This window comes from Manacus vitellinus, unplaced genomic scaffold, assembly GCF_001715985.3.
Source record: "Manacus vitellinus isolate BGI_N305 unplaced genomic scaffold, ASM171598v3 scaffold_10_pilon, whole genome shotgun sequence".
NCBI classification, from domain to species: Eukaryota; Metazoa; Chordata; class Aves; order Passeriformes; family Pipridae; genus Manacus; species Manacus vitellinus.
The window spans coordinates 1,444,601-1,455,835 of NW_021938838.1; the positions used below are offsets into that span (position 1 = coordinate 1,444,601).

General features: G+C 56.0%; 2 protein-coding genes across 2 annotated transcripts in view; both read left to right on the top strand.

Moving 5' to 3' along the window:
* Positions 1-2,346, top strand: part of FA2H (fatty acid 2-hydroxylase) — a 9,358-nt gene extending 7,012 nt beyond the window's left edge. The window contains exons 5-7 of the mRNA XM_029965483.1: positions 676-848; positions 1,339-1,591; positions 2,235-2,346. Of these exons, the coding sequence (XP_029821343.1) occupies positions 676-848; positions 1,339-1,591; positions 2,235-2,314 (506 nt within the window). The 3' untranslated portion in view covers positions 2,315-2,346. The remainder of the gene's footprint in view (positions 1-675; positions 849-1,338; positions 1,592-2,234) is intronic.
* Positions 2,347-4,702: 2,356 nt separating this feature from the next.
* On the top strand, positions 4,703-8,690 carry MLKL (mixed lineage kinase domain like pseudokinase). Its single transcript, XM_029965484.1, has 9 exons — positions 4,703-5,264; positions 5,457-5,570; positions 5,673-5,847; positions 5,950-6,047; positions 6,164-6,384; positions 6,788-6,936; positions 7,137-7,186; positions 7,677-7,817; positions 8,638-8,690. The coding sequence occupies exons 1-9, from the start codon at positions 4,808-4,810 to the stop codon at positions 8,688-8,690; spliced, it is 1,458 nt and encodes a 485-aa protein (XP_029821344.1). The 5' UTR covers positions 4,703-4,807.
* The last annotated feature ends 2,545 nt before the right edge of the window (positions 8,691-11,235 follow it).

The window sequence follows — 11,235 nt, forward strand, 5'->3', positions numbered from 1 at the left end:
TTTTTTTGCAAGGTGCCACCCAGTGCCAGCTGTGCCCGGCTGGGGGAGGGGGAATTGCCTGCTGCACTGGCCCACCCCTGCTCCTTGGTGCCCAGCACCTTGCTGGCATTCAGGGTTTGGGGTTTTTTTACTAAAAATAAGCAGGTTTGGGGAAGAATCTTAATTTTGCTAGAGAGGACTCAGGGCTGGCAGCCAGACCTGAAAGAAGGAGGTGGGTGAAAAATGCTCTGCGGGGGAAACTGCCCAACAAACCTATTCTTTTTGCCCAAAAAAAAAGAAACCCCAACACCAACAACACTGTTTTACTGTCACAAGTGCTGCCTGTGCACATAAGGTCCCTCCTGCCTTGTTCTGGTGGGCGAAGCAGCTTTGTAAGGTTGGGGCAGTCCCTGCAGTGCATGTCCAAGCCCTCGTTGGCATCTGGGATGCAGGAGACCCCCCTCACTGGCTCCTTGTGGAAGTGAAAAGCCAACTGTTTCTGTAAATTAGTGGGAATCAGAGGAAAACATGGTTTTGGAGCAGCGCTTGGGCAGGTAGCTCCCTGGAGAAGCTCAGGGCAGGAGGTGGATGAGAGGTGGGAGGGAGGGAGAGCTGAGGATCACCTGGATACCAGTGGGAGGCTGGTGATGGATAAGAGCACCCGCCCTGCTGACCGCTGCATGTCTCGTTGTGTAGAGTACTCCATCCCTGTCCACAAATACTACTTCCCCTTCATCTTCCTCCTGGGGATGTTCCTGTGGTCCCTGCTAGAGTACCTCATCCATCGCTTTGTCTTCCACATGAAGCCACCCGCTAGTAACTACTATCTCATCACCTTGCATTTCTTGCTGCATGGGCAGCATCACAAGGTGAGTCGCGGCTCCCGCCCCCGCTGGCGCCCGCTGGGCTGTGGGGATGGTGGCCTTTGCTCCGGTGGAGCCTGTTTCTGCATGGCCTTTGCCCAGGCAGAGCCTGTTTGTGCCTGTTCGCTGGGACTGGTGGCATCCAAGCGGGGCCCTTACCCAATACCAGCGAGGGCTGCAAGACAGGCTCGGAGAAGCTGCAGTTAAATCTGCAAGCTCCAGCTGGGCAAGGGGGAACACCAAAAAAGCTACGGCTCCCTCTAGCTTTGCTGGAGGAAATGTCCCTGTGGAGCTTGGGGACCTGTAGTTAAAGCCACCACCCGCCTGGCCCTCTTGGCATGCATGGGGGGCTGCTCTTGCCACTGGGTCCATCCTTGGGGAGGATTTTTGGTGTTGACTTCTCCCAAATGGGCTTCCCCAATGCTTGGCAGGGATGTTCTGAGGCAGGGAGGGTGAGCCAGGAGCTGCCCGTCCCACCGTCCCTCTCCGCTTCCAGTCTCCCTTCGACAGCTCCCGCCTGGTCTTCCCTCCCGTGCCGGCCTCGCTGGTGATCGGCTTCTTCTACGGCGTCCTGCGGCTCCTGCTGCCCGAGGTGCTGGGGCTCTCCGTGTTCGTCGGGGGGCTCTGCGGCTATGTCATCTATGACATGATGCACTATTACCTCCACTACGGCTCGCCCAGAAAAGGCACCTACCTGTATGGCCTGAAGGCTTATCACGTCAAGCACCACTTTGAGCACCAAAGATCAGGTAGCGCCCTGTCCCCGCCCTGTGCGTGCCGGCAGGGGCGGGGGCTGTCAAAGCCCGGTCTACCCGCACGTGTGCCACTAACGCTCCAAAATATTTGGGATTTGGGATTGGGAAGGTCAAGCACCGCGCTGCTGGGGAAGCGGCGTGTGAGGTGCTGCAGCCCATGGGGCACATTTCTTGGCCCCCAGGTTGAGGATGTGGAGCCAGAGTGGTACAGGGTGAAGGCAGCAGCCCGTGGGTATTAATGCCACTGGGGATGCCAGGGTGGAGGCCAAGCCTTCATGGAGCTGGAATGTGGGTGCCTGTCCCATCCTGGGGCAGCATCTCTTCCTGCCAGGAGGCAGGGTGAGGCCCTGGGCTTCCCCAGACCCGCCCCAAACCTTTCCCAGCCTGGCGCTTGCTCAACCTGCCCTTTGCCCGGTTTCCTAGGAGAAAACGCCCCATCCAGATAAGCTATCATCCATGGGCCTGGTGGCATGGCCCAACCAGCTCCTGCTCCCTCTGCTCTTCCTCCTTGCCCTCACCCTGCCTTCCTCCCTCCTCAAAACACAGACACTCCTCCCTCACCGGTTAACACAGAGCCCTTACAACACCCCGGCCACGGTGGTGCCGTGGGCTGAACACTCTCTCCCCTTGCCCGCAGGCTTTGGCATCAGCACACGCTTCTGGGATTACCCCTTCCGGACACTCATCCCTGAGGAGACCTTCAAGAAAGAGGACTGACAGCCCCAGCATGGTGCCTGGCTCCCAGCTCCGTCCCCCCTGGGCTGGGGCCGGTGTCCCTCCCCAGCCCTTGGCAAGGCCAGCTGGTCCCTGCCCCCTTCCTGGGGCTGTGCCACAGCAGTGGCTCCACACTGGACCATCCTTCCAGAGTGCTGTGGTCCAGCTGTGGCACGGCCAAGGGGATGGGGGACTGAGGGTGTGAAGAGGAAGAGGTTCTGGGGCCCCCTGGGGGGCTCCTGCCCCTCCCTTGGTGCCCTCCTGCTCCAGGCCATGGATGCACAGGCAGATCTGCTGCCTGAGAGATGAAGTGCCTGGTGGTGCTCTCCGTCCTCTGCCCTGGCCCCTGAGGCCCCTGTTCCTCCCAGAGTGCTCTCCCTCTCCAGGGCTGCAGTTAACCCCATCCCCTAACTCCTTCCGAGGGGATTCTGTATCCTGGGTCCTTCTCCTGGCCTGATCTCAGCACAGGGTTTTCTTGGCCTGCAGCCCTTTTGGGGGGTCCTGCAGGTCTGGATTGTGCCTTTTTCTAACCAGTGCACCCGTATCTCTGCCAGATTTATCAAGTTCATGGTTTTTGTAGACATTGGCTACTTGAAACTCAAACTCCAATGAACAGAATTATTACGAGATGCCTTTTTTTGCTGATCCTGTGATTTTATTTTTTATTATTTTTTCCCTAATGTTTACTGCAGATATTTAAAGGTTTGGAATAAATTTATATGTAAAACTTAGACACTACAATTGTAAATAAACTGTATATTTTGAAAAATAAAGCCTTTTAGAAGAGTCCGACAAATATATCCCCTGGGGCTACTCCCATGTTCTCCCACACTTGGTGCATCCCTTTCCAGGTGCTGATGGCCCTCAGTGCCACTTTTCTTGGCTCCCCTCACCAGCCACAGTGAGGGAGGAGCTTTACGAGGAGCATCAGCAACAAACTCGTGTGGCCCCAGACTCGGGTAAGCAGAAGCTGGCTGAAGTTGCCACTCACTTCCCTGAAATTGGGCAAGAGTGCTTCCTAAAATCAGCCTGGCCCTCTGACGAACCCACATGCAAAACTTCCTGTGCTCCCAGCAGAGGTCAAGCGCTATTTCCAGCACTGGTGCCCACAGCCCCCTTCCTTTGGTGCTGGGGGGTCCTGGGGCTGCAGGGGTAGGGAAGGGAGCTCAGAGGACCAGCACCCCTCGTTTGGGACGGGTGTGCTCCAGAGGGTCTCACTGCAGGTGTGAAGGAAGCTCAGCAGGACACAGAGCCCCTGTTGTGGGTGTTACAGTGCCCTGGGCGAGCCTTCTCACAGCTGACAGCACAGCAGAAGGGGTTGGGGTGCTCAAAATAGCAGCAAACATCGATATGAGGGGCACAGCCTCCCCACCCCTTCCTCCAAACATACTTCCCATGGGCAATTCCTTCTTCCACCAGGCAAAACCCAGCACAGGGGCCTCCAGCCACTGGGGATACCCCAGGCAGCTTTCTGGGAGCAGGGGGTTGTCCCAGTGTGGGAAGCTGCAGGGGGTTGCACAATGTCCCTTCCGCTGCGTGGCAGCAGTGGCGGGGAGAGCGCCCTATAAAATCCTTCTCCTCCTGCTGTGCCTCTCCAGTCTGTGGAGGCAGCCAAAGCAGAGACCAGTGGAGCAGGACCAGGTAACAGCTCATTTCTTCCTTGGGGACTGGGCTGGAAAGAGGACGGGAGAGTGGAGCTGGTTTCTGGGTGTGTTCCCATCTTGTTTCCCGCCGGTAGCGCCTGGCACCCCTCTCTTAGCCCTGGCTGCATCAGTGGTGTGGGTGGCTGCTGATAATTTCCCTGCAACAGGGGTGGTTTTCTGTCTCTGCTGCCTGGATGTGGGCTGGGGAGCAGGGACCATCCCTGCGGGGATGTTGAGAGCATAGAAAGAGTCTGATTTAAAATCTTAAGTGGGAAATACAGGGCTACAGGGAGAAAATATGGAGAAGCTGGGGATGCTGGGTGCAAGCTTTCATTAGGTGGGTGACAACAGAGGGAGATGTTGGGTAGAAATGAAAATGGATCTTTATGGTCAGTGATGTAGGCTCTGTGGGCAGGATCCCAGGGTGATGCAGGGCCGGAGCCTGGGAGTGCCGCCCTGGGAATGCTCCTTGGGTCACTGCTGGCCTCACTCCTCTGGGTGTAAGCTCTCTGGGATGGCTCACACTAAATTAATGTACCTAAATCAAGCTAAAATCTGCTAGTGCAGAGCGGGTGTGCCACTCCTGCTGGTACCCGTGTCTCTGTGTGTGCCTGCTCTGGTCTGTACGGGCAGCTGTGGTGCCAGGCCAAGCAGAGGCAGCAAAGCTGGAGGAGGTGTAAGGGGCTATGGGGGACCTCGAGGGTGGTGTCCCATATCAGGGCTGTTCCTTAGGGTGGAAAGCGTGGAAGAGCTGCATCCAGCGAACCTCCGAGCAGCACCTGAGGCTCACCTTCAGCAGACGCTCCCAGCCCACATCCCCACGCCCCCAGGGGCCAAGCCCTTTGCTGCCAGCATGGACATCGTGGAGAGGGTCCTCTCCGTGGCCCAGGCCATCCACGCCCAATTCGAGCAGGTGAAGTGCTGTAAGCACCAGTGCCAGCGCCTCGTGGAGCGCATCCAGATCCTGCTGGAGCCCGTGAGGATCCTCAGGGCTCAGCCACGACAGCACATCTCCCACCACGAAGAGGAACTGCTGAAGAAACTGCTCCGGGTCCTAGGGGAAGCTGAGAAACTGGTGATGAAATACAGCCAGACCAGCTGGATCCAGAAGTTCCTGCGAGCCCGCAGCACTGGTGAGGAGTTCGTCTGGGTGAACGAGAGCCTGGAGGACATTGCCCAGGGGCTCTCGCTCCTGCTGCAGGCGGAGCAGAAGCAGGCTTTCCTAGAAGTTTTCCAGGCAAAGACATGTCGCAGGCAGGATGCTGAGGACCTGAGGGATGACAGGGCTTTCTTGGACCAGGTGATTGCAAGTAAGTGTGCATTTAGCAAACCCTCTTTCCCTGAGACCAGAGGCTGGCACCTCTCCCCAGCTGCTTCCCAGCTTTGTCTTGATTGCCACGGCCACGGAGAACCAGAAGGACATTTAAACCATGAGAAAAACTAACCACATCAGTCCTGCTTGTTCATCCAGTGGCCCAACCTGTGCATGTTTCTCTCCCCAGGTACTGAGGAACCTGAAGAGGTGGTTGAGGAGATCTACATTGGCAGTCAGTGTGTGGAGAGCAAGGTAGACTGGATGCAAAGGGAGCTGAACAAAATCGTGCGCGAGATGGAGCGTAAGTGGTGTCGCAGTTCCTGCACCCTGTGCACTGTGTCCTTTCCCCCCAAAGCCCTGCCTAACGAGTCCCTCGTTCCCTCCCGGCACATGGTGGGAGCAGGCTTGAAGAAGGTCAACGTTGGTAAAAGAGAAGATATCACTGAGATCAAGCGGGACCACCTCACCCTCTACAGGCACCTGCAGGACACCGAGAGCTACGACCTCTACGAGGGCGAGTACCTCAAGTACCCTGTTGCCATCAAAACCTTCAAGAGGCCACTGACCACTGACCCAGTGTGAGTTGTCCTGGGTGGGAGCAAGTGTGCCACCTGGGAGGGTGGCACAGCACCGTGTCATGCCTTGTTCCAGGGATCTCACCATGCTGTCCTTTTCCACAGGAAGGTGAGAGACATCTTCGAAAAGGAGGTTCAGACCCTGAAGAAGTTTGAGTCTCCAAACATCCTGCGCATGTACGGGATCTGCATTGAGGAGAACGGTAGGGGGGTCACATTAATGTCACCCTTTTCCTCCCCTGCCTGCTCCCAGTGGGAGACAGTTTGCCGTGGTCCCCTCCCAGGAGGTGGCACAAGGCAGGATCCTTTTGCCCTGCAGATGGGAGCCCCTGCTTCTCCATCGTCATGGAGTACTGTAAGCACGGGACGCTGCGGGATGTGCTGAACACGCAGCAGCATCTTGGCTGGGACATCCGCATTCGGATGGCCCTGGGAGCTGCCAGAGGCCTTTACAGGCTGCACCAGACAGGGGAGAAATCCCGACTCCACGGCTGCATCTGCAGCAGCAAGTTCCTGGTGGCTGGGGATTACTGTGTGAAGGTAAGCCACACATCTGGAGAAGGTTTTGGGAGGTTTGAATGGTTTTGTGGCTGTCTTCCTCCACCAACACTGAAGGGAATTATGACAGTCCAGAATAAAACTTGGAGTAGAGCCAACTGCCCTATCACTTTAGGCACTTAAACTTGCCTGTCTCAGTCTTATCATCAGCAAAGTGATTGCTCCTGAGCCATCCACCCTGGGATGAGCTGAAGCTGGAGCAAGTCACCTGCCTCCACCTCTGGTTTCACTTGCAGAGAGAGCCACGTGCCGGGCTGCACGCGTGGCTGCCTGCCAGCCTTTGCTGCCCAGGGCATCTCGCTCTGTTTGCTCCATCTTGGGGCACTCCCCAGCTGTGCCACAGGGGTCTACCACTTCTCCCTCTCTCTCTCATTCTCTCAATCAGTTGTCAGGATTTGAGCTGTGTGAAACAGAGTCATCCATCAAGAGGAAAGCCAAGAAGAACTGGAAACAAGTCTATATGCTGGCTTACATCGCTCCTGAGAACATGAAAGACATCAACTACCCCTACAAGAGGCCCTGTGAGATATACAGGTGTGTCTGTCCCTCCCTGGAGAGGGGCCTGTGAGCAGGCATGTCTCTGGCAGAGTAGCTGTTGAGCTATGGAAGGAGGTCAGGTTTAATTGGACACATAAGCCCTTGTTTTCTGTTGGCATAGCCCAATAATCCTCTCCATTAGAAGGGAGGAACACACGGTAGAATGAATGCTGAGACTCTTGCTTATCTCCTTCCAGCTTTGGGATCGTGCTGGCAGAGATTGCAACGTCCAAAATCCCATTTGAAGGTGAGACAGAAGTATCTGTTCCCTGCATAAAACCCACACAGCACAGTGGGGTTCCTGTCTGGCACTGGATGCTCCCTGCCCCTTCCCTGAGCATCCCACGCTGTGCAAATCCAAGTGGCAGTGCCTGGTGTGCCTGGCTCTGCACAACAGCTTCATAGCTTCTCCTGGAACCCTAATATAAGTAAAGTAAAGCTTATAGTAAAGCAACAGGCTTAAACGACAAACATGCAAATAATTTTTGTTTCTATTTGATGTTCCTGTGCATTTAAGCATAAACTCATCTCCCTGCTTCACTGGAGCCCAACAGTATCATGCCAAATACTGTGGGGTTCACTGCAGATGAAGTGTGGGTCGCTTCCCTGTTGGCTTCTCCGTGCCATAGGCTGTAGGAAGGCTCTTGGCATGGCCTTGCACTGGGTTTCCTCCCCAGCACCCTCCTGTGGCAGAAGAGCTCCATCCTGACACTCCTGTTTGCACACACGTTGTCTAGGCTGCACTCCTGAGGAGATTGTGGAGAAAATCTGCAACCACCAGTACTGGGACCCTGTTGGGGAGGATTGCCCTGCAGAGCTGCGGAGAGTCATCGACCAGTGCCGGGCCTTGGACCCTTCCCAGCGCCCTTCTGCTGAGGGTGAGTGTCCTGGGCCTCTGCTCCACAGGCCCTTCGTATCCCTCAACCAGCTAATTCTGCAGGCAATTTGCCCCTTATTTCCCATACGAATTTGTCTGGTTTTGTGTTTTGGGATCCACCCGTGACCTCCCCTCTTATGCTAACAAATCCCCCAATACCGGACCTCATATCTTGAATGTTTACCCATGCCATGACAATAATCACCAGGCTGTTCATTTGGCATCACATAAGAGTAGCTTTTTCTCTCAGACAAGCACCAAACTGGGAGCAGGGTTGTCTGGGTTAATCCCTGCTCAGGTCCTGCAGACCCCATAAGCTGGAGGAGCATCCACAAAACTGTGCAGGAACATCCCTGCCTTGGGCTTTGAGCACTAAATTGCAATCTTGGGAATTGCTCCGTGGCAGGGAAGATTTCACTGTTTCTAAAGTTGGTCTGGGTCTGATCAGATGAATAACTGGTCTCCACCAGAAGATTTAACAGCAATCAGCATGAGAATACAGCATGCCTTTATTACTCTAATATGACTCCACTCCAGCACCCAGCCATGACCATGTGGTGCTGAGCTGGAAGGACAGCCTCTTGCAGCTGTTCCCAAGAGTTTTTCCATATGCACAGCTGCTTCTGTCTGGGCTGTACTCCCCTGTGTCTGCCCAGCCCTGTCCCCTGCTAATGGCACCCACTTGTGCTGGCTCAAGGAGAGTGTGACTGTCCTGGTTGTTATCAGCGAGAGAACACCACCTTCTCATCTCTTAAAAAAAGAACCCAAACAGCCAATAACAAATGCTCTGTTTTGATTAACGCCACCCCTGTGTTTTGCAGAGATTGTGGACTCACTGGCTGAACTGGAGAAAAGCAGGAGCCAAGGAAGTTAACTGTGGAAAGCAGGGCTGGGTGACCACGGGCAGCGAGCCCAGGGGTGCTGCTCACCCCCCTCCGCCCTCACAGAGACTGATGGTTCAATACATGAGTGCTTGTGTCTGTGTGAGACCTTCCCCTCGCCAAGGGGCCACACCTGGGGGTCACCTCAGAGGCACATGGAAGGCGAGGGCACCCTGACAAGGCTCTGCCCCCAGGGGACTCAAGAAGGCCAGCAGGAAGCCTGGGGAGACCACAGGGATGGGACACGGACATCTCTTACAAGGACAGGCTGAGGGAGCCAGGCCTGTTATCTCTGGAGACGACTGAGAGGGGACCTCATCAATGTCTATCAGTGACTGAAGGGAGGGTGTCAGAGGATGGACCAGGCTCTGCTCGGGGTGCCCAGCAACAGGACAAGAGGCAACGGGCAGAAAACGATGCCCAGGAAGTTCCACCTCACTATATGGAAGAACTTCTTTACTGTGGGGGTGACCATGCACCGGGACAGATCACCCAGAGAGGGTGTGGGGTCTCCCTCACTGGACATACTCCAGAAGCATCTGGGTGCAATCCTGTGCCATGAGCTCTGGGACGGCCCTGCTTGAGCAGGGAGCGTGGACCAGATGAGCCACTGCGGTCCCTTCCAGCGTGACCCACCCTGTGACTGTCCTCGGCCCGACGCTGCCCCTGGGGCGCTGCGGCCCCCGACTCTTCCCCCGCTCCCCCCGGGCACCCCCCGGCACGGCGCTCCCGTCGCCATGGCAACGCCCCCCCTTTTTGAATGAACTCGTATTCCCGCTCTTTTCGCCCCGCGGCGGCTCCGCCAATGAAAACTCACTCCACGGCCCTTGCCCCGCCTCCTATGGCCGTCAAGGCCCTCTCTGCCCAATCAACCGGGCCCTCCCTCGGCTCTCTGACCAATCAGAGCAGGCTCTTCCTCCGCGCCGCTCGTCCCCGTCACCGCCCGTCCCGTTAGACAGACGGACAGACCGCCCGGCCAAAATGAGAAGGCGGAACTAGGTCGGGCTCGCCCATAGAAGCTGGCGCGGAGTCGCGAGCAGCCATAGGGCGAGTGGGGGCGGGCGGCGCGGCGCTCGAGCGGGCGGTGGGGCCCGGCCCGGCGGCAGGTGAGCGAAGGGGGGGCCCGGTCCCCTCAGTCCCGGGTCTAGTCCCGTTCTAGTCCTCGTCCTAGTCCGGTCCTAGTCCCGGTCCTAGTCCCGGTTCTAGTCCCTGTCCGCTTCACGGCATGCCTTGTTCCCTCGAGCCGGGTGCCCGCAGCATGGCTCGTTTCCCCCGGCACAGCACGCTCCCCCCCGGGCTCGTTCCCCCGGGCTGCCTGCGCGCTGCGGGAGGGGAACGTCCCGCGCCCTTCGTGTGACCGGTTCGTCGCTGCACTGCGCGAGCCCTGGGAAAAGCCTGCAGTAAAGCCCCGCTTGTGGAGCGTGCGGTTCATCTGGGAGGTGTTTGGGGTGGATTTTGGTTGCCTGTGCTGCAGCAGGTGCGGGTGATCCGTGCGGGAGGTGCGGAGCGGGGCCCGGGTGCCCTCCGCGAGGGGAAGCTGCTGCTTCAGCCCTCAGCCCTCGGGTGCGAGCGATGGGCCTGCCAGTGGCGTCGCTTCCCAAGCTTTGTAAGTGCGGGGAATTGTCTGGTCTGGGCCCAGGAGCGCCTGTTTGTGGAGACCCCCCTTGTGCGGGCTCTCCCCGGGACTGCCCGGCAGGCTGCGGGAAGCACTGGCCTTGGCTCCTTTCTGGAAAATTCCAAGATTAAATGGTGAAAAGTTTCTGGTATTATCGTTGTGTTTTAAGTCTCACAGTTAACATAGACACTGGCTGCCAGGGAGGTTGTGGATGTCCCAACCCTGGAAGTGTTCCAGGCCAGGCTGGATGAGGCCTTGAACAGCCTGGTCTGGTGGAAGGTGTCCCTGCCCATGGCAGGGGCAGGGTTGGGACTTTAAGGTCCTTTCCAACCCCATTCTATGAAACTATGCATGGTGAAAATAAAGGGGGTTTTATGCTTGTAGGTGGCAATTCTATCACAAACATGGGCACAGTGCTAGAAATGCAGTACTTGACCATAGAATATTATCATATCTTGGCCATGCAGCTGTTCTGGTTGGAGTTGGCATTTAACATCTATTTTTGGCCTAGCTTAGGCTGAATTGGTAATTAGGATGAGAATTATGAAATGACTCATAACTTAGAATTTCTTCAAAGGTCTGTAAAAATATTTGAGCATTAGTATGTCCCCCTCTAGTAATTCCTGTATAAATTTTCTAGCTATTTTTGTACTAAAAGCAGCCTTTGCTCAACAGAGCACAGTGCCTAGATGGGTAAGTTTTGGTGTGTGCTATTGGCTCCTAAATAATGCTAAAGGTCTGCAATCCCCAAAGCCTTCCAGGTTTATGATGGTTTAAGGACTTTTGGAGAATGCGAATTACCTTCAGCAGCCTCCAGAATTTAATCCACACACCTCTTCCAATAAATGATTTCTGTGGGCTTTTGGTGCATCTGTTTGTTCAGTTAATGAAATAATCTTGAACTTTTTTGTGTTGTAAGACTT

What these genes read in the sequence shown, in the direction of transcription:
- MLKL (XM_029965484.1), top strand. Translation starts at nt 4,808, where the DNA reads ATGGACATCGTGGAGAGGGTCCTCTCCGTGGCCCAGGCCATCCACGCC. An exon ending in CCACTGACCACTGACCCAGT is followed by an intron (nt 5,848 to 5,949) that starts GTGAGTTGTCCT and finishes CCTTTTCCACAG; the next exon opens with GAAGGTGAGAGACATCTTCG. An exon ending in CCAGCGCCCTTCTGCTGAGG is followed by an intron (nt 7,818 to 8,637) that starts GTGAGTGTCCTG and finishes TGTGTTTTGCAG; the next exon opens with AGATTGTGGACTCACTGGCT.